At 34.5% G+C, this 23,580-nt stretch overlaps 1 protein-coding gene across 2 annotated transcripts in view; it reads right to left on the bottom strand.

The window, feature by feature from the left end:
* The window catches only part of ATAD2B (ATPase family AAA domain containing 2B), a 155,889-nt gene that overhangs the window by 44,431 nt on the left and 87,878 nt on the right, over positions 1-23,580 (bottom strand). For both annotated transcript variants that reach the window (XM_041755482.1, XM_041755484.1), the window contains exons 17-19: positions 23,000-23,135; positions 13,571-13,757; positions 2,282-2,467 (exon numbers count right to left, since the gene is read on the bottom strand). In XM_041755482.1, coding sequence (XP_041611416.1) covers positions 2,282-2,467; positions 13,571-13,757; positions 23,000-23,135 — 509 coding nt within the window. The remainder of the gene's footprint in view (positions 1-2,281; positions 2,468-13,570; positions 13,758-22,999; positions 23,136-23,580) is intronic.

Here is a 23,580-nt window from a genome sequence, read left to right as displayed (position 1 = left end):
AGAGAATTCTCTTAATCTTCTCCCCCACTAATGTGGATATCCATGATAGTTTTGGTAGCTACTTGGTTAATAATTGGTTAATAATAATAACTGGTTAATATGGGCAAAGAATACAGAAAACAAAGGGGGGGGGAGTTGAAATTTCAGGATTCAATGCTAGTTAATCTCTAATACTTTAGCTACTAATTAAGGTTACTGATAAACAATGAATAAATTGAATCCATTACAAATTATGACAATATAGCGACACTGAAAGTATGGTCTAACCTTAGCTTTAAAAAACTAAACCAACAGGGGCCTCTGGATAGCTCAGTCTGTTAAGTGACTCTTGATTTCAGCTCAGGTTTTGCTTTCAGGGTCGTGAATTCAAGCCTTGTGTTGGGCTCCACACCCACTTTAAAAACAAAAACAAAACACTAAACCAACAATAAAATCATATATGTAAATAAACAACAGGAGTAGGCAAAATTGCTGGGGTTTGTTGTAGTTGTTGTTAAAGATTTTATTTATTTATTCATGAGACACACACACACACACACACACACACACACAGACAGAGAGAGAGAGAGAGAGAGAGAGAGAGAGAGGCAGAGACACAGGTAGAGGGAGAGGCAGGTTCCATGCAGGGAGCCCAATGTGAGACTTGATTCCGGGACTCTGGAATCACACCCTGATCCAAAGGCAGATACTCAACCACTAAACCCCCCAGGCATCCCTAAAATTGCTGTTATCAAGATGAGTTCATAAGACTTTTATTTACAAATTTTTCAAACAATATCAGGAAAACATCAGGTAACAATATATTCCTAAGTAGAACCCTCAATTACCCCAAATTTTCTTTATATCTTATAAAATTATAATAAAACTATTTGATCGTGAAGATCTAATTTATTTTTTTTAGATCTAATTTTTTAAAGTGGCTCCTAGGTATGTCCAGGTCCAATCCATTTAAATCAATTTCAAGTACATTCCTACTTCATAATACCAAACATTTTATAGCTCTGCAGTTTCCAACATAAATTCACATATACTATCTCACACCAAGAAGCCTGTTATTATCCACATTTTATAGATGAGACAACTGAGACTATTCTAGATTCAAATATTTATCCAAAATCAAAAGACTAGTAAGTCAGTACAACTTGTTTTTTTCCTGACTCTTACTACATATAGTATTCCACTAAACTTTATTGGCCTCTATGATAAAACAACATTGTGTGGGGTAGCACCGGTGGCGCAGCGGTTTAGAGCCGCCTGCAGCCCAGGGCGTGATCCTGGAGACCCTGGATCAAGTCCCACGTCAGGCTCTCTGCGTGGAGCCTGCTTCTCCCTCTGCCTGTATCTCTGCCTCTCTCTCTGTGTGTGTCTCTATGAATAAATAAAGTTTTAAAAAAAAATAAAAAAATAAAACATTGTGATTAATAGTCTTAATTAAGAATACTGGATCCTGAATAACCAAAAATGAATTATTCTACATATACTTTACTTACAAATCAATAAGTGTACAAATCAACCTTAACAAGATATCTAACAAGTGCTAAACAAAAGAACTCAGTAAATAGGTATCTTAATCATAAAATTCTACATTATTATGGTTTACATTATAGCATTTAAAACATGGAAAATCTCTTAAATAAACTATGTTGCCTGACCAAAATACTTCTAAGCATTTCTAAAGGTGGTCATATCAAGACCTAGTAAGCTTAGGGGATTAGAAGCACAACTTTTTTAAAAATCAATTTTGTTCACATGAGTTGACTATTTTTTTTCTGAAGCAAATGTTACTTTACCTTTGATTCTAATATGTTAAATATGAGGGCTTTGAACTAAAAAGTATCAGATTTGAAAAACATGCACAGCCTAATAACAAATTAACAATGATAATACCAAAGAAAGAACTGAAAGGTTAAATCCCAACAAATAATCTACCAGACAGCAAGAATAAGAAAGCTAATTGTAATGGAACTATATGATACAGCTTAGGCCTTCATAGTATGTATCATACCGTACATATGCTAGAACTCTGGCCTAAATGTGAATTATCTCAATCTTCACAGCAACAGTGACAAATATATCACTAGTATGCCAAAAAAGAAATTGAAACTTAAATTATTTACTAACTTGCTGAAGTCACAGGGCTAATATGTAATGTAATCAAGGCATGAATCTAAACAGCATTTATTTTGCTAAAGAAGTTAAATTTATTAAATAAATTAAAATGTGTCCAATTTATAAGATCAATGATTTGAAACAATAAGGTAAATATTTAATCATTTCTTACCTCTTCAGGCAGTTCACTGTACATGGTTTCAGAGGTAGACAATAAAAATATAGGTGAGAATGATGGTATATCTTGCAGCAATGTCAGAAAAGTTGCTCTCACAGTTTCACTGACAGCTTCCCACCAATCACCAATGTGAGGCATGTAAACAATACTAGGTACTGTTCTTCGAGCTTCACGAAAAATCTAATTAAGGAAAGAAATGGCATTAAAAATTCAAATAGATATTATTCTCAACTTTACTCAGTAACCCCCAAATACATGAAATGTGTCAGGCCTGTTACTGTAATTATTCTCAGCTCAGATATTCAAGCTGTTCAAAATATGATGTACAAGTCCCACATAGTAACTTCTATCTACCCTTGCCCCTCAAAAAAAAGAAGAAGGAGGAGGAGGAGGAGGGGGAGGAGGAGAAGAAAAAGAAGAAGAAGAAGAAGAAGAAGAAGAAGAAGAAGAAGAAGAAGAAGAAGAAGAAGAAGAAGAGGAGGAAGAGGAGGAGGAGGAGGAGGAGGAGGGAGGAGGAGGAGGAGGAGGGAGGAGGAGGAGGTTTTGTTTTTTTTTGCCATTTTGTTATTCCTATTCAGTACTTAGTATAAAGGTATCAAATTGTTCTACTTATCTATCAGGTAAAGATAATAAAGCAAAACACCACTATAAAATATTTTGCAAATAAAGAGGTAAACATGCACCTATATATCACCCATGTCAGAATGGTATCAGTAAAGCACAAAAAAGAGAAGATATAGTTTCCATGTTTGTGCACATTCCCTAAAATCACTAAATATATGAATTAAATAAACACTTTCACCACAATGTACCACCCTAGAGCTTAAAATGAACTACCTACTGAACCACTCGTTTACTTCCTATTACCTTAATTCAATCCTCCATAAAATAGTCACAAAATACCCTCACATTGCTGAAGAGCAAAAAATTAATTAGCAAAAAGCTCTGAGATACTCCCATTGTCAGAAAATACAAACTAAAGTTTCCTTGGGTGTTAAGAAGAGTCCTAGGGGCAGCCCGGGTGGCTCGGCGGTTTAGCACCTGCCTTCAGCCCAGGGCATGATCCTGGAGACCTGGGATTGAGTCCCATGTCGGGCTCCCTGCATGGAGCCTACTTCTCCCTCTGCCTGTGTCTCTGCCTCTCTCTGTCTCTCTCTCGTGAATAAATAAGTAAAATCTTTAAAAGAAAAACAAGAAAAAAGAGTCCTAACCATAGCTTAAGTTGCACTCTGCCAACATACACCAGTAAGGACCAGGTTGGCTATTAGTAAGCTGCCAAGCAGAACTATCGCCCTTTACATATATGTCAACAACAGCTCTATACCCCGTCAACAATTCTTGTGAGTTAATATGGCATCTCTTCAATACTTTTGTGAGAGAATAAATGTAAAAATCTTTCCTCAATTTAATTTCAGAATTCTATTTCTGAAATTCTCTACTACTTTCACATTTCAATTAACCTGTGTAATGTGCAAGATAGAGAAATAACAATCTAATATTTCAAATGATTAGGATTATCAGAAATGTTCCTAATAATCAAAATGATTATTTTTCTTTAATGAGTAAGTCTACCACTTGCATGAATTTTTCAAATGCTACATTTTATAAAGCTTAAACATTCTGTGTAAAATAAAAGTATTGCCAATTTAATAAACCAGATGGAAGATGCTCAAATAAAATGTTCCCCAAAATTGGAAATGTAGATGTTATGATCACTCACATCAAAAGTAATATTTGCTCCTTCCCTTCCTTTAATATTTGCATATCCACCAATCCAGAACAGTTGTACAGTACAACTCCAGGACTCTCAAATTTTGACCTTTTCTGCAAACACGCACCCTCTTATCCTGGATCTTGAAAATCCAAGGATTATTGTTTTCCAAAGTTCTTGTAGAAGATTCATAAGAGAAAAACAAGCATAAATATTGGCAAAAGGAAGGAACCACACAGGAGCACAAAGGCAAGTGAGGCATTTAATTCCCCCTCCCCGAAAAAAATTTGTTACATGCCACCCAAATGAGGGATGGTATGTGGAAGACAGTAACCAATGCCTTTTGTCTTTCCAAATCCCATTCTGCTGGTAAAACCAGGGACAGTCAGCAGGGAAAGAAGTGTGCTTACATGAAAAAGACTAATGGGCTATACGGTTTACTGAGAAACCTCACAAAACTAACCACCTAATTCAGCCATGCAAGTTACCACATGCCCAAGAAGAGATAAGAAAACATGCCTTTAAAGAACATAAAATGTAGCCTTTCATTCTAGTACTTGTAGGTTAGGTTTTCTAGAAATATGTGTAGAGAACATCCAGCTGCTAATAAGTACCAAAGAGTAAGGGCAAAGCAACAGAAAGTTAAGTGATAAAAACTTTAGAGTCAGAAGTTAAATAATGCAGTACTATAGGAGTTTTAAACTTATTTGCAAGGCTGAACTGGAAATAAAAGCATCACCAACTCTAAGAGAGTTGAGGGGTTTTTTCTATTTTTTTTCCTTTTCATCCAATTCTCCTCCAATCAACAAATTGAACATGACCTCCTATTGAACTACTATCTAAAGACTTTAAGAAAATATCTCTATCAGTAGAATTTTCAAAAATTATATTTGAAAACCTAAAGGGGGAAAAAATCAGAAGGAAAAAAGCCTAAAACAAATACAAGAAAATAAAAAGGCTTAGGCTTTCTGGTCCATGAATGTATATCAATCACCTGATTTTACAATTAACCTAACTACTTGCAATATCAATACCCAGGGGCTATTTTCAAAATTATTCTCCTAAGCCTTTACAGGAAAACATTCCTAATTTCTAGAAAAATTTAGAAGCACTAATAAAACAAGTGCTATTTTTAATTCTTTACCCCATGTGATCTCAGAATATTTAAACTTTCATATTTTCTTTATATAGCCAAGCTGTTCTAGTTCTCCAGTTTTTATAATGAAAATTCAAAAAGATAGTCTAAAAACAATATTTAAAAATTCAGGTAAAAATTCAATCTTATTGTGATCCTTCTATAATGTAAAAACAGCTCTTCAGCAGTTTGCTGGTAACTTTTAAAGTTGTGGAACAAGATACACTCTGTGAAATCAATTAAACAGATTCAGAGTAGAAAAATAAAGCCTAGTTTTAGTGAAGCGGCAACTGTCTTGGGAACAAGTGATGCCATTTGATAACTAGAAAAATACTCACCTATAGGGTGTCTTGGATTGGTGGATGTGCAAGGTGTAGTAGAAAACAGAAAAACTGTTATAGAGAAAAAAAGACAGTAGGCCAAATTACTGAACCAACCGTTCCAAAATACCTCTGACATGACCAGCACTCTTGCACAAATAAAATGAACAAACACCAGTGTATGTGAACTGTTCATTTTGATTCTGTAAACAATATATTTTATTTCCTTCTGGCCTCTTCTTGCGCCAGACATCATAGTCCCTTATGTAACTTGTTTTAAAATTTAAAAAAAAAAAAAATCACACACTACTTCCTCTGAATATTAAAGATATGAAAGAAAAATCAGGCCATTGAAGTTAAAAGTATCCATATAAGGAAGCATTAATTATGGAAACTGCATCTCTATTTATAAGAGTTCTTATCATCTCAAAAGCTAAACTTTCAAGTCAGTATTTTAGCCAGCAAATTAAAGTGTGTAGTGCATGAAGGTTTACTATATTGTAAAAATTAAGACTATAGAGCCCATAACAAGCCATTTGCTTTAGAAAATGGAAACTAGAGCAATTTTAAACACAAATGTGAATGAAGCAGAAAGCTCTAAGCTCGTATAGCTTTCATTTTCTTAAAAGGGGCCATATAAGACAGAAGGAAACGACTTTTTGTCATCAATAAAGCTCTAGAATTTGTCTTGCTTTTGTTAGAGTATTATGAATGTGCTACAATTACTAAACATAAGTTAAAAATCTCAGGGGCTAAAATATTCTTGATTTTTATAATAAAAAGCACTATTAAAATAAGCTTATTCAATTCCTTATACCATGCTATCACAAAATGTTATAATAAATATCTGCATTACTAATAATTTCATATCATATCTCTCACTTTACTCCATTTATATTCTATTTACCTAGGATTTAACAAACATCTCTGTAAGAAGGAGACACTGACTGTCTCAGATCAGGATTCAAGAAATAAAGTACTCGATTTCACCACAAGCATACAAAAATAGCCTATTATAAAACATAACTAGAGTCTGAACAAATGCAATATTAAGCAACATTTTATGAAAATTAAATCACCCAAATTCCTCTTCTGTTATTTTCATTGCCTAAAAACTTCAAGAATTTCAGTAAATGTGATAAACTCTGGACCAGGGCAATTTAATTTGTTTACAACTCCAAAAAAAAAAAAAAAAAAAAAAAAGTTGTTGCTACGGTAAAACACAGAAACCCACGTGCACAAACACAAGAGTATCCAAAGTATACACAGACTGTTATGAGAAAAATCCAGAAACCCTTGTAAACAAACATAAGAACATCCAAAGAATACACATAGGTAAGTATCTTAATTCCTTCAAGCTATTTAGCCAAAAGGATTTCCTCTGAACATTTCCAAATACGATTTCTTTCTGGGATAAGAAATATACTAAATTTTCACCAAAAAAAAAAAAAACAAAAAAAACACACCCACAACAACCCTTATTGACTGACTGAAATTACTTGTAACACCATTACAGTAGCCAAACTCCAAAGCTTCTGACAGATAACATATAAATTTATCAATTCAATCGTACTTCTGTATTCATGAAAAAGATAAAATACAATACACTCATCAGTCCTGGTTTTCCTAAATCAACAGTAGAAATAATACAAAAGACAAAAGACAAAAAAAAAAAAAAAACAGTTGAAGGCGTCAGAAAAGGGGAATCATAGCTGGTTTTTTTTTAAAGAGAATTAATAAAGATAAGTCTTTTACTACAGCTACTAACATCTCCAATTTTATTGTAGAGCTCAATAATTACTTGTAAACTTAATGGAATAATAAATCTTTCAGGTTACACCAGTTATCTATTTTCCTTCCAGAGCCTTTGGAAGATTATGAGAGAGAGAGAGAGAGAGAGAGAGATACAGACAGATATATAGACAGACACACACACACACACACACACACTACTTTATGTATTGGGGAGTTGTTTTCAGTAATAAATACCTAGTGTCTAGTCATCAGCCAAAGTACTGTATCTCAAAGTGTGATCTACTGAAGACCCAGAATAGTAACACCTTGATGCAGGTTTAAAGTGCATTTTCCTGGGCTAACCTCAAATTTAAAGAATCAGAAATCTTGAGAGTAGACCCAGGGAAAAAGAAATTTTAATAAGCACCCCCAGACAACTCCTATATTCAATAAATCTTAATAAACAATGAGAAAACCCTTTAGTAGACATTAATTCCTCTACTGTTTTCACATAATTTATAGTATCATCGGCTGAGGCAGTATGAAGGAAAGAAGATTTTCATATACATCCCTGAGTGTGAATATGTTTTAAAAAATAGACATAGAATTAAACATGTATAAAGAAATATAAACTGGGCTTTCTACTTTTCCACCTTATCACATATATAAATACAGCCCTTTAAAGATTTAAGACTTCTTTAAGATTAATTTTCATGTTTGTGTCACATTATTAAATAATCCAATTTAATTTATATTAAGTACCTCAAAGGCTGGGGAAAAGAGAAAAGCATAGAAGAATAATTTGCCATTTGCCACAGATTAAACCACCACATCAATTTAGAGAGAATCCTACCTATAGGAAGACAAACTCTCAAGAAAAGTAAGGTAAAAGAGAAGAAAGGGAATATAGAAGAGAGGAGGAAAGAGAAGAGGTTTTTCTTCTTTCCAGCATTTTAGCACCTAACTAGTATATTCTCTTTCCTAGGACTTTTTTATCTCCTTATACCAACTAATAGCTCCACAAATTAAGAAAAAAATTGCTTAGTTTTATAATGTAATAGTCTCCTTTTGGATAATTTTTTATAAGAGACAGTAATATATTTACGAATTTAAAATAACTTCATATATGTACTTAAAATACAAATAATCAGTGGTTAACCAGGACAGTTTATCTGGTCTCTAGCCAATATTCAGAAGTCTGAGCTTCAGCTACCATATCTACAAAATTCTACTCAGTCCCCCATCAGATTGGACACCTAGGTGTGGTCACTCAAAAATAAGCTCTACTTCTCATCCAGGACCTTATTGGCATAAGCAGAAAAGATGAGATATCTTGATGTACTAAATGCAGTGTAATACAACCAGAAAAATGTTATGTTTTTGTTCTTTTCCACTACCAAAGGACACCTCTCTCCAACCTTCCCAAAAACACAACAAAAAAGTAGTAAAAGATGAGAAAGAGATCTAAGAGGATACAGTTAGAATTCAAATTTACCCCAATGATGCCCAGTGAAACACAGAAAAAAATTCTAGAATCGCAGCAACACCAACATATAGTTCAATACACTGCTTCCTAAGTATTTCCTCACCCAGTATTAAGTCAGTAATGGATTTATGAACAGGTACACAGACATTTTAGCTAAAGAACTATAGAGAGAATACTCTCTCTCTGAAAATGATCTTCTTTCAAAGTGATTTTATCTTTACTTTGCTTGATATTATCAAACATACACATCAAAAAAAAAAAAATCCAAACCATATAGCAGATCGTAAACTAAAACGACAAAGTTTTATTCATTCCCCAATTCTCCAATTCCTTCCCCCAAGCCAAAGCAATGATTATTTTTTTTAAAGATTTTATTTTATTTATTTATTCATAGAGATGCAGAGAGAGAGAGAGAGAGAGAGAGAGAGAGAGAGGCAGGCAGAGACACAGGCAGAGGGAGAAGCAGGCTCCATGCAGAGAGCCTGACATGGGACTCAATCCAGGGTCTCCAGGATCATGCCCTGGGCTGCAGGCGGCACCAAACCGCTGCGCCACCGGGGCTGCCCAGCAATGATTATTAACAGTTTTTTGGGGGTATTATGGACAAAATTTCTGCTTATAGATAAGCATGAATATATACTTTTAAGGTTTACTTTTACACAAAGATCATATTTTTATTGATTAATCTACAACTTGTTTTCACAAATATCCCCTTTCACGTATATCTCCTATGTAAATTTACCTCATTTTGTTAATGGCTTCACAGTACATAAGGATATATACCATAATTTATCATAGCCCACCCACCATTCAAGGACATTTAATTTGTTGGTCTTATTTAGTTTGGGAATGCTATATGATGCTGTGATAAAGGTCCTTGTTCATCCAGCAATGACTATAGCTGAAACATCCTTAGAAAAAATTCCTTAAAATTCCTGGGCCAAAAGGTATATGTATTTAAAATTTTTTAAAATAACACCAATCTACTCTCCAAAATCACCAGGCATCATCAGCTTTTTATTTTTACAAACCAGAAAGTTGTTTCAAAATAGTATCCTGTTGCTATAATTTGCATTTTCTTCACCTATAAGTGAGGCTAAGAATCTTTTGAAAATTACTTGTTGCTTTTTCTATTTTTTTCTTCCTATAAATGGCATGCTATTTTGCCAATTTTTATATTACGTTGTCACTGTCGCTTTTTCCTACTGATTTTAACATATTTTTGTATATTTAGGAAACTTACCCTTGATGTGTGTTACAAATACTTTTTTTGCCAGGTTGTGTCTATTAATTTTATTACAATATTTCTGCCATGTGTAATTCACATTTTATAAGGTCAAATTTGTTCAAGTCTTTATGTTTTCTAGTTTGTGTTCATTGCATAGAAACTACTTTCTCATATTCAAGATAATAAATATATTGACCTTGTGAATTCTCTTTTTACAGTTCTGGTGACATCTAGAATTTATTTGGGGGCCCCCCAAAAATGGTAGAAAATCCCATTTTGTTTTATTTTTCCCCTCATAGAATCAGTTTTCCATGACCATTTATTAAATAATTGATCTATTCTATGCTATCAAGTGTCATCCTCATATGCTAAACATCATCAGATACTAAACTCTCATTTCTACATAAGCCTAAGTGTTCATTCTCTCTTCTATTACTTTATCTGTCTTTCCCTGCACAGGTACATATTCCTTATTACTATGTTGTTACATTTTTTAAATCCTTCATATTTTTCCCTCTAAAAGTGTCTTTGCTATGCTCATATTTCTTTTCTTTCTTTCTCTCCCTTTCATTCTTTTCTCTTTCTTTCTTTCTTTCTTTCTTTCTTTCTTTCTTTCTTTCTTTCTTTCATTCATTCTTTTAAGAGAGAGAGAATGTATGTATGCAAGCAGTGGGGAGGAGCAGATAAAGGAGCAGAGGAAGAGAATCTTAAGCAGGCTCCACACTCAGCACAGAGCCCAACTCAGGGCTTGATCTCACAACCCTGAGATCGTGACCCGAGCCAAAATCAAGAGTCAGAAGCTTAACCGACTGAGTTATCCAGGAATCCCTCATATTTATTTTCTAGAAGAAACGCAAAGCCCTTTTGTAACTCTTCCTCTTAAATTCTGGGTACATCATATCTGAGATTGCATTTAATTTATACATTAATTTAGAAAAGAACTCACAACTTTCCAATTTTGACTCTTACCAGCCCTTGGTTGTGTCAAGAAGCTGTAGCAGTAGTGATAAATATGATACCAGCTAACAGCTACTGGGTACTATATGCCATTCTATTGGATCAGCTTGTTTTTTTTTTTTTCTTTCTTAGATTTTATTTACTTATTTATTTGAAAGAGAAAGCGAGAGCAGAAGCAAGGGGAGTGGCATAGGGAGAGGGAAAAGCAGACTGCCTCTGAGCACAGAGCTCAAAGTGGGGCTCAACCCCAGGACCCTTGGGATCATGCCCTGAGCTGAAGGCAGACACTTAACAGACTGAGCCACCTAGGCGCCCTTGGATGATCTTGTTTTAATCATTACAACCACCTTATTATGTAGCACCATTATCTTCATTTAACAGATGAGAGAATTAAGGCTCAAAGAAGTTAAGCAAATTGTCCAAGGCTACATACAAAGCAAAGTAGCTGATATTTTAATCAGTTTGCAATTTAACTTGAGTACATACTTTGTAGTACAGTAATTAAAACACAAGGTATAAAAAAAAAAAAGTTTTTGTTGTTGTTGTTGTTGTTTTTTATTCAACTGTCCTCCTCACTAAATTTTTGGTTTTCTTCTTTTAGGCCCTTAATAATTTAATTTCCAGGTAAACTTGTTATTTTAAATGGGATCATTTCCTCTACTTTATTTCTAACTTGTTACTATGTGTACAAAAGAAAACTATTTTACATTAACTTTGAAAGTGTCTATCTTACAGAATTCTTACTGTACCTAGTAATTTTTCAGTAGGTCCTGTAAGTTTTCCATATATACAATCATATCATAGGCAAAGATTTATAACTTCAGTCTGTCCCAGTATTTTTATGTCTTAATGTCTAACTAAATCAATTTTGCATGGTTTTTTAAGATTTATTTATTTATTCATGAGACACACACACACAGAGAGAGGCAGAGGGAGAAACAGGCTCTCCACAGGGAGCCTGATGTGAGACTGATCCCAGAACCCCGAGATCACGACCCGAGCCAAAGGCAGATGTTCAACAACTGAGACACTCACGTGCCCCAAATTTGCATGCTTCAATAACGGTATACTACTCTTCTGGTGTGCTATTAGAATCTATTTGTAATATTCACTTTATGACCATTGCCTATGTGAGATTAGTCTTATGGTTTTCTTTGTAGTTCAGTTTAGCATCAAAATGATCTTATCCTTTAAGATTAAAAGAATTGACCTGTGAAACTATTTGGATTTAGTGCTTTTTTGATACTCCAAGTTCTTCTTCCACAATTAGTGACTGTTTAGATTCTCTCTCCCTGGATTTATTTTTAATGGTACTGAGTAATTCTCTTACTTGCATATAAACTGCAATAATTTTTTCTCACTGAAAAGGAAAGATATGAACAAATATATAAATCAACATTATTGGAAAACACTCACAGTCGGGATGAGTTAAATGTATAAAGCTTGGAACAAAGTACTGGTATATAGTTTTTTTATTTAAGCCATGGGTTTTAGAAAGAAAATTAATTAGGGCTTTCCAAGTAGTGAAGTGCTACTAGAATGTTGATACCCAAACAACTGTAAATAAAAAAGAATGAAATAAACACTGTGGACAATTAAATAAATACACATTTCTTGCTACAAGGTATAGAAAGGTTTTCAATTAGGCAGTATGTGTAGGTGTTAAATATTTATAAAATATATCTGAAAAAAAAATTATGTGCAATGCTCTTCAGTGTTACTACTGTAGTCACCTCATCTCTTAAAAGTAGGCTAAATATCAAAGTAGAAAGTGACATTCCTCTAATTTATTCATAAGAAACATTTAATTTAAACATTCAATGAGTACTTACTATGAGCTGGGCACTGTGTCAGAGAGACAGAAATGGTGAAGACATAGTCCCTTAGCTCAAAAAACTTATTCCCCTAACCTCTAGATCTAACATGACACACTTACAATAAATTCATAATTATATATTAAAACCTCAAGGAATATAAACAGCCTCATTAGATAGAACTTTGCACTTCACAAAACAGCAAATATAAAGTAGTTAAAAATCAAGTATCACACTTGACTCTTGGTGCAAATACATATAATTTTTAAATTGCTATCACTTTTCTACATTAATTTTAAATTCTGGCATCTCAAATTGGTTATCATTTCCCCTTCTTAGGTAAGTAGAGACATAAGTCTAGAAAGGCTCTAAAACCACAGCGTTGAAAAGTGGGTGAGAAAAAGGCAAAAGAGGGCAGCCCCGGTGGCTCAGCGGTTTAGCACTGCCTTCAGCCCAGGGCCTAATCCTGGAGACCCAGGATCAAATCCCATGTCGGGCTTCCTGCGTGGAGCCTGCTTCTTCCTCTGCCCCTCTCTTTCTCCCTGTGTCTTTCATGAATAAATAAATAAAATCTTAAAAAAAAAAAAAAAAAAAAAAAAGAAAGAAAGAAAGAGGCAAAAGAAACTTCCTTTCTACAATGTTTAATAAAACTTTAACATAAGAAAGAGAATATTGAAATTTCAGAAAATAATGAAATATCATGGGGAAACAATGAGCTCACTTTTAAACATAATATATCTATCAAAAGGATCCTCAGCCTTAATATTTGAATGTTAATGAATAACCAACAAAAAGTTAATATTGACATTACTGTTCTTTGAAAAAACTTTATCTACACACACTACAGAGATATAAAAAATAAGAAAGTTAAAAGTACTCTGATATGGTACAAACCTACCTGCGCACATGATTCTTCAGGTGTTTTGGCACTAACTGAATAAAGTGCTGGGAGGTCTAGTCTGTGCACAGAAAATTTTTCTAGAGTGTGCAAAAGTGCTGGAGCAAGGTGAGAAGTTTGACCTGAGCCTCGTTCTCCAGACAGCAATAATCTTGGCCTGTAAGAGGTTGGCTGATGATATGGTGACCTGTAATACATTAAGACATGATAATTATTTCAAAACCATACACTCTGAAGATCAGGAAGAAAAATTAGGTAAAATACTTACAATAAAAAATGTAACTCCAAATTAACAGAACTTTCTCTTATCCTTATATTTTATGTACAGTGAATCATTCTTTCATTAATTATGCTTTTAAAATGTTGATCTCTCTGACCATTTTAATAACCAAGATGTAAAAGTATAAAAATTCCTTCTAAAACAATGTAAAAATACCTGCGTATTCACCTTATCATACTATGTATATCAACTTGGAAAATGCTTCAGACAGCAAGTGGGATTTAGCTATCAATTATCCAAGGTGAAATGTTAACAATCCTACTTCAACAAAGAAATAAGTATATCAGAAGATTACCTAATATATAGGACATTTTTAAAAATAGTTAAAATGGTAAATTTTATGTATATTTTATTTACCACAATTTTTAAGATAGAAAAAAAAAATGTAGGACTTTTTCACAGGCAGTAAAATTTGGTTTGGGGCCAATAAAAACTAAATGTCCATATCCTAATACATAATATCTAAAGAACTACAACAGAGAAAGCAAATTTAGGAAAATATATTAAACTAAATTCAACTTGCATTCTCAAGATTCTAGAGCACCATTAAAATGATAAATGAAACAAGTTTATCTACTATCACTATAGATAATACAGGCAATTTTAAGCAATGCAATAAGAATAAAGCAAACAAAAAATGAAATAGAAATAAGGAAAACAGTTACTTGTAAAGGATAAGAGTATGCACTAAAAAATTTCACGAAATCATAACAATTCAGAAGAAAAAGCAGAAAAGTCAAAATATATCATAATACCATCAATAACCAATATAAAGAAGGAAAGGAGGTCCTATTTACAAATGCAAATGTAAAGTAAGACAAACGATATTAAATATTCTTAGCAAAAATGTGAAACTATATATTATACATAATGAGCCTGAATATAAAGATGTCAATTCTTCCTAACCCATTTATAGTTAACTATAGTTTATGGTTTTTTATTTCATATATTTAAAGTATTCACATCAAGGCCAACAGACACATGAAAAGATGCTCAACATCACTCATCATCAGAGAAATACAAATCAAATCCACAATGAGATACCACCTTATACCTGTCAGAATGGCTGAAATTAACAACACAGGAAACAACAGATGCTGGGGAGGATGGGGAGAAGGGGGAACCCTCTTACACTGTTGGTGGGAATGGAAACTGGTGCAGCCACTCTGGAGAATAGTGTGGAGGTTCCTCAAAAAGTTAAAAACAGAACTACCCTGAGATCCAGCAATTTAGGTATTTACCCACAGGATACAAAACTACAATTCAAAGGGACATATGCACCCCTATGTTTATAGCAGCATTACCAACAATAGCCAAATTATAGAAAGAGCCCAAATGTTCATTGACTCATGAATGGATAAAAAATATATTTCTCGGGATCCCTGGGTGGCGCAGCGGTTTGGCGCCTGCCTTTGGCCCAGGGCGCGATCCTGGAGACCCGGGATCGAATCCCACATCGGGCTCCCGGTGCATGGAGCCTGCTTCTCCCTCTGCCTGTGTCTCTGCCTCTCTCTCTCTCTCTGTGACTATCATAAATAAATAAAAATTTAAAAAAATATATATATTTCTCCCTCTGCCTGTGTCTCTGCCTCTCTCTCTGTTTCTCATGAATATATAAATAAAATCCTTAAAAAGGGGGGGCGGGGCAGGCCAGGTGGCTCAGTGGATTAGCACCAACTTTGGCCCAGGGCGTGATCCTGGAGACCCGGGACTGAGTCCCATGTCAGGCTCCCTGCATGGAGCCTGCTTCTCCCCTCTGCCTCTCTCTCTCTCTCTAGTGAATAAATAAAATATTTTAAAAGGGGGGGGGGGATCCCTGGGTAGCACAGCGGTTTAGCGCCGGCCTTTGGCCCAGGGCGCGATCCTGGAGACCCGGGATCAAGTCCCACGTCGGGCTCCCGATGCATGGAGTCTGCCTCTCCCTCTGCCTGTGTCTCTGCCTCTCTCTCTCTCTCTCTCTCTCTCTCTCTCTCTGTGTGTGTGTGTGTGACTATCATAAATAAACAAACAAATTAAATAAATAAATAAATAAAAACATAAGGTATATACACTATGGAATATCACTGAGCCATCAAAAAGAATGAAATCTTGCCATTTGCAATGACCTGGATGGAGCTAGAGTATAGGTATCATGCTAAGCAGAATTAAGTCAGTCAGAGAAAGACAAATACCATAAGGTTTCACTCCTATGTGGAATTTAAGAAACAAAACCAACGAACATAGTGGAAGGGGGAAAAGAAGGAGAGGGGGGATGGGGCACTAACCATACGAGATTTAATTACAGAGAACTAAAGATTGATGGAGGGAAGTGGGTAGAGGACAGGCTAAATAGGTGACAGGGATTAAGGAGGGAACTTATGTTCGGCACTGGGTATTAAATATAAGTGATGAATCATTAAATTCTACTCCCGGGGACACCTGGGTGATTCAACAGTTAAGTGTCTGCCTTCAGGCCAGGGTATGATCCCAGAGTCCCAGGATCTAGTCCCACATCAGGCTCCCTGCATGGAGCCTGTTTCTCTCTCTGCCTATGTCTGTCTCTCTCTCTCTCTCTCTCTCTCTCTCTCTCAGAAATAAATAAAATATTTAAAAATAAATAATTAATTAAATTCTACTCCCAAAACCAGTATTACACTGTTAACTAGAATTTAAATAAAAATGAAGAAAACATTAAAATAAAATATTCACATCAATATAAAAAAAATTGAGGAAGAATGGGAGATTTAAAACTTAATCGCAAAAAGAACTTAATCTCAATATCATCTGAAAGAACAGTCAAATAAGAACATCAAGAATATTTGGTAAAGGGATCCCTGGGTGGCGCAGCGGTTTAGCGCCTGCCTTTGCCCCAGGGCGCGATCCTGGAGACCCAAGATCGAATCCCACATCGGGCTCCCGGTGCATGGAGCCTGCTTCTCCCTCTGCCTATGTCTCTGCCTCTCTCTCTCTCTCTCTCTCTATCATAAATAAATAAAAATTTTAAAAAAAAGAATATTTGGTAAAATGCACTAGCTCCAATTTCAGAACATTTAAAACTGTTTTAATAATAAGCACTTTATGAATAAAGTTTTAATTTCCTTAACAATCCTATGAAAAACATAGCTTCCTCTTATTAAACAAGTGAAGAAACCAAGATGCAGAAGTTAGGTATGACTGTATAAATGATGGTGAAAGAATTCAAATTCTCATTCAGGTCCATATAACTGCTAAACTGAACCACTGTGTTAGCATGTACACTACTTTATACTGAAATATATTATAACACAGAATAATAGAATAATGTAGAATACACCAAAGAAAACAAACACCCATTCAGAATATAATAGGCAGCCCAGGAACTAACTCACCGTAGTTCAAAGAATTTCATATAAGATTAATAAGCACAAAAAATAAATGAAATGGGAATGGATTATAAAATAAGTGTTGTTTTAAAATAGGGAAGATTCAGATCCTCATTTCACAAATTTAATTGACAAAGAAAGAAGAAAAAAACAAGAGATTTGTATATTTTAAATTCATAAAACTCTACAAACTTCTGTAACTCAAAAATTACACTCTGAACCAAACAGAAAACAACTAAATGAGACAAAGAATCTGAAACAGTTTTTTTTTAAGATTTTATTTATTCATTTGAGAGAGAGAGAGAGAGCGCATAAGCAGGGGGAGGAACAGAGGGAGAGGGAGAAGCAGACTCCCCACTGAGCAGGAAGCCCGACGACGACGCAGGACTCGATCCCAGGCCAAAGGCAGATGCTTAACTTACTGAACCATCCAGGTGCCCCAACAGGAATAGTTTATATATATATATATATATACATATAATTTATATATAAACTATATATAGTTTATGTTATATGTATATATACATACATATCATAATCATATATATATGATTTTATTTATTTATTCATGAGAGATGGCGGGGCAGGCAGGCAGAGGGAGAAGCAGGCTCCCCGCAAGGATCCCAATGCAGAACTCGATCCTGGAACCCCAGGATCACGCGCAGGGCCAAAGGCAGGTGTTAAACTGCTGAGACACCCAGGCATCCCACAGAACAGTTCTTAATGTATAAAGAGCTTACGTTCATAAGATTTTAACAGAAAACAGCTTCCTGGGCAAAGTACATAAACAGATAATTCAAATAGAAAATAGAAACATAACAGTTTTTTAAATGTTCATTGATTTCACTTAATAATTGGAGAATGAATCCTATGCTAAATCTTCAGCCCTGGATTTCTAACAATATCAGTTATTATAGAGCTCTTACTTGAATAGCATTGAATAAAAAAAGGAAATCTACAACCAATATAATTCAGTGCGATTAACAAGCAGCACTGTTCAGAATGCCATGAGAGACCTCAATGAGAGACTCAACAAAGGCTTTCCTAGGTTACCAAAACACAAACCCAACAGGTTGAAGGCAAAAAGGACGAATTCTAAGTGTTAAAATAGGATGTATAAATGATCAAAGGCCCCTGGCCCTTTGGAGATCATACAGCTAACTTCTTTTAAGGTTTTAGGGCAATGTATGGGTAAAGGTTTGAGTTAGGGAGGAAAGGAGGGAAGGAGAATCAGACTATGAAGAACTACTAAGACTAAGGGTTTATAAGCCATGTTAAAAGTTTGGGATGCACACTGAAGACAATGAGGAAGCATATTAGCTTAAGCAGGGGAAATGATATGATCATATACATGTTTTTGGAAGATAACTCTAGATCACTACACAGTATAGGAAAGGGTTTGAAAGAAGACAAAACAGGAGGAAAGATGGAAAGATGACCAATTAGGAGTCTTCAATAATAACCCAGTCATGAGATGTTAATGATAATCTAGACAAGAACAGGGTCAGAGAGGGTAAGAAGGAACAGCCTGAGATGAAATTTATTCACAGGACCTAGTCATTGACTAGATAAAGAAGAAAGAAAAAGGAAGGAGTTGAGTTGAGGACAATGTCCAATTCTAGTTGTAACACCTGCACAGATGGTAGCTCACCAGACTCGCAGAACAAGAAGGGGAGATGCAATTCAGTACATATGAAAGATGTGTAGCACACCAAGGGCAACAGAGAGCTAGAGATAGTCTAAAACTCAAGACCAATGTTGGCTTAAAAAGATCTGGTGGGGCACCTGAATGGAGAGTCAGTTGGGCATCCTAGTCTTGGTTCTGGCTTGGGTTATCATCTCGGGGTGGTAGGATCAAGCCTTGCACCAGGCTCCACACTCTGCTTATAGTCTGTGTAGGACCCACTCTGCCCCTCCCTTTGAAAGAAGGGAGGGAGGGAGGGAGGGAGGCTGGTTGGTTTGGTAGTTATAGGTAGAGGGGGGAAGATTTAGTAGTTATTAACAGAGAGAAAAAAAATAATAAAAATAATAAAAACACATCTTTTATCTGTTAGATTGACAAACTAAAAATTAATTTATTACCATTAGTGAGTAGACATTGGAAAAATTGGTTTTCTCATGTCTAGTAGTAATGGAAAAAAGGCAAAATTTTCCAAAATTAAATTTGGCAATTATGTCACATAACGTATATCCAAGAATATTCTGCAACTCATTCCACTCCCAAGGACTCCCTTACCTCTTAAAGCATTCTCTACATTTTTTTCAAAGTACATATCTTCTAAAATTTTATCTATTACACTTACTGTTTTATTGTCTATCTCCATCTAAAATAAGCTGAATGAGATCAGGGGTCTATGTCCATTTTATTGATTGACATATTCCAAGTACCTAGGACAACATATGGCACATGATGGGCACTTTGACATATTATCTGAATGAGTAAATATGAAAGAACAAATGAATGACTCAAACAAGTGAGAAGATATTATTTTCATCTATCTGGTTGGCAAAGATTTAAAAAGGCAGTATTCAGAATTGACACGGGTATAGGAAAAATAACACTCTCATATATCAGTGCTGAAAATGTAAACTGGTACAACTATTCTGGAAGTCAATTTAACCACCTGTATCATGTTTTTAAGTATATAGACCCTTTGACATAGCAATCACAGTTTTAAAAATTTACCCTAAGCTATGAATCAGATAATGGTATTAAAAATGTATACTGAGAAAGATGCCTATCCAGATCCACATATCTATCATAAAAGAAAAAAATTGGAAATTTCAATCTTTATCAATAAGGTTATAAAAATTATGGAACATCCAAAAGATAAAAATTCTATATAGCTATTTTAAAAGAATGTCATTAAAAAATATACTGGCATGAAATAACTTTCCCAACATAGATAAAAAAACAAATTACATTAGCCTTACAGGAAGATTTTAATTTACATAAAATAATATGTGGGTCTGTCTATACACATAGAGAGAATATGGAAGTGTGGTCACCAAAACTTTAACAAAAATTACCTTCAGGTGCTTGGGCTTTAATTTTTACTTTCTTCTTTATGCTCTTCTTTATTACTTGAATTTTCTATAGAGTATATCATCTTTCTAATCAGAAAAAACAAAGCTATTTTCATTTAGAAAACCTCAGAAAGCTCTGTTTCTAATCCCCTTATGGTAATATACAGTAAGAAAGAAAACTTATTTTCAATCATAAGGGCTTTCTATCAGATTGGTAGACTTTAAATATCTTGACTTCTATTTCACCTTAAATCTAAATAAAGGTTTCAACATTGTTTTAGGAAACTATTCCCAGAAAAAAGAACCCACCAGCAATGCCCAAGCTAGTGTTACTGGAGACCAGATATTAAACTCATGCTTTCTACCCATCGAGCACTTTTTCTGTGTTGATCTAACACATACATGCTAACACTTGTTCAAACACAAAGCCAAACCAAACCAACAACCCCCCCTCCATGTTTAGCCCGTATTAAAAGCCTCTATTCTAAAGTGTATGCTTCTTGGAAAGTGTGAAAATTATACTGTTCAACCTACCCAAAAAATCAATACATTTCTCTATCTTCCTATTAATCTCAGAAATCAATTTGGAAATCACATAGTATCATAGAAAAAAGAGGATCATAGGAAACAAACAGCACAGACCCTAGCTCTATTATCTGCTAGCAGCTTAATCACGGGTAATTTACTTATTTTTCATTGTGGTTCAGTTTCCTCATCTATAAAATGATGATACCACAAATGCTGTAGGACTGATACAAGGCCTATATGTATTGCCTCAGGCTTTATATACCTACCACATGTCTAGTTTGTATGAAGCATCAGATGCTAACTCATCCCTTCATACTGAGGACAGCAAACATCACCATTTCTTCTGCCAAGACTTCCCAATGGAAACTTCCAGTTCTGGTATCACAACACTTCAGCCATATCACAATGTCTGTCACCTTACCAGAGTAAGAACTACTTTATATCTTACTTATGCTTGTTTTCAGCACCCAGTACAGTGCCAGGTATAAAAACATAAATATTGGGAAAATGGTGAATAAAGAAAGAAAAATTGAGAAAATTGAAGAAAAAATGAATAGGATTTATCAAAACATCTAAAACAAAAAAAGCCTATTTCTAGTATATAGCTGTCCCTCTATTAAATAAAAAAAAAAAAAATCACATCATGAACTACAAATTTTAGGTAAAAGAAGCTAAAATTAACCCGATTCCTTCAAAACAAGTTAAACAAAAGCAAGCCATACCAATGATATACATTAAATGACAGAGAATGTTAATAAAAAGTCAGCCTCAAAACCTCCCATGAAATTTTCTGATATCAAAATCTATTTCTGTATCACGTTACTGACAACAGAGCTATCCCATAAAATTAGAACAAATCTCCTGATGATAGTTTCTTAGCTTCTATTATATAGTTCAAATCCAAATAAATAACAAATCACACACATGCACACAGGGTAGCCAGGTGAAAGTCAGAAAAAAAATTTTTTTTGGTTTTCCCTTAGCCATCAATAAAACAGATTTGCGAAATTGCTGAAAAAAAAAAATCTAAGAAAGTGTCCCTGAGTGCATAAAAGAAAGGATCTGGAATAGAAGAAAAGTTTCTATTAGAAGAATCTGCTGTTATAGAACAAAAGAAAAAGAGGAGTAAATGAAAGTAACTTAAGCCTCATTTTAAAAAATAAAAAATAAGAGTTATCAGTGCAAATAATCAAATTAACATTTCACCAAAATCTACATGGGAGAAACTACATGGAGAAATCTTCATGGGAGAAAGTTGCATATTTAAATTTGTTCAAAATATCTCTAAAAAAAATTACTTAAAAGTACATACAATCTATCCATTTCTAATAAAAGTGCTATTAGACCTACCGGACAGAGCATTATGGTCCTGTAACTATCATGCTAATTATGTAAAAGTAAGTGATGAAGCTGATAATAAGTATTTGAAAACTATTGGGTCCTTAATTTAACATTACATTAGCACTAATGTTGTTTAACCAATAAAAAGTGCATGACAAAAGCTGCTTTAACATGGATAAAGGTAAATGTAAACAGAAAAACTATCAAATTTGAATCAGGGAAAGTGTAAACTAATGAGGTTTTGGGGAATCAAAAAGTTACCTGTTTATCTGCCAACTGAGAAATTCCTAATTCAGAATCTTTTTAGTAGTCTTAGAATCCCTAAACTATCATCTGACACTTGTTACAAATTAAAATATTCCAGATCATGTAAATATTTCACATTTGACTATTTTAGTTCAAAATAAAAGGCATTAAACCTGAGGATATGAGCTTTCTAAAGACAATCCTTCCACCTTGGTTTTAAAAAAATAATAAAAAAGAGGGGCACCTGGGTGGCTCAGTTAGTTAAGCATCTACCTCCAGCTCAGCTCATGATCAGCTCAGCTCATGAAGCCCTGCCAGCTGGCTCCCATCTCAGTGGGGAATCTGCTTCTCCCTCTGCCTCTGCCCTTACCACCACTCATGCACGCTCTTTCTCAAATAAATAAAATATATAAAAATAAAGTAATAACTCTTCTTAAAAAAAAAATCAGACAATCAGTTTAGAAAAAAAATAATCTTTAATTGACCAATAAACCAACTTACTATCACACACAAAAGCATATACAATAAAAGTTTCCCAGAATTGTGTCCAAACAGCAGGAAAAAAAGTCCTCAAAGTTATAACCATAAGTAAAAATATACCATAATTCTAACCGTAAGCTAGTAAAAATCACTCTAAATTTTTTTAAAAATTGATATGTTACTTACATTGTAAAATGAAGGTAGGGTTTATGTACAGCAGCAGCTGATGGCTGTTTCTTTGGTGATCCTGAGTGACAACTGGTCTCAAAAATTGATAAAGCATTCTCATCTTCACTATCATCTAAAATCAGAGTTTCTATATCTGTTAAAAAAAATTCACAAAGATTATGAGGCTTATAAAGTCCTTTAATATTAGTACCCCATCAAAGCTAAGATAAATGTTTTAAAATTATGTGACATTAATCAGTTACCTATCAAATAATGCAGATCAACCAGGAAAACTGACAAACTGCAGTTTCTTAAGTAATTTGTAAATGAAATTAATGGAATTCTTTTACCTTTACAGACTAAGTGCTACGAGATGTGATTTGGAAGACTTCACTGACTAACTACAAGAAGTCTGGAAAAGAAATGTCATCTTGGAGTGCCCAGGTGGCTCAATTGGTTAAGCGTCTGCCTCTGGCTCAGGTCATGATCTCAGGGTCATGGGATCAGGCCCCACATCAGGCTCCTTGCTCAGCAGGGAGTCAGCTTCTCCCTCTCCCTCTATCCCTCTCTGCCCAGTCTCTCTCTCTCTCTCTCTCTCT

The sequence above is a fragment of the Vulpes lagopus genome, chromosome 5 (assembly GCF_018345385.1).
Source record: "Vulpes lagopus strain Blue_001 chromosome 5, ASM1834538v1, whole genome shotgun sequence".
Classification (NCBI taxonomy): Eukaryota; Metazoa; Chordata; class Mammalia; order Carnivora; family Canidae; genus Vulpes; species Vulpes lagopus.
This window is presented reverse-complemented; position numbering and strand designations above follow the sequence as displayed.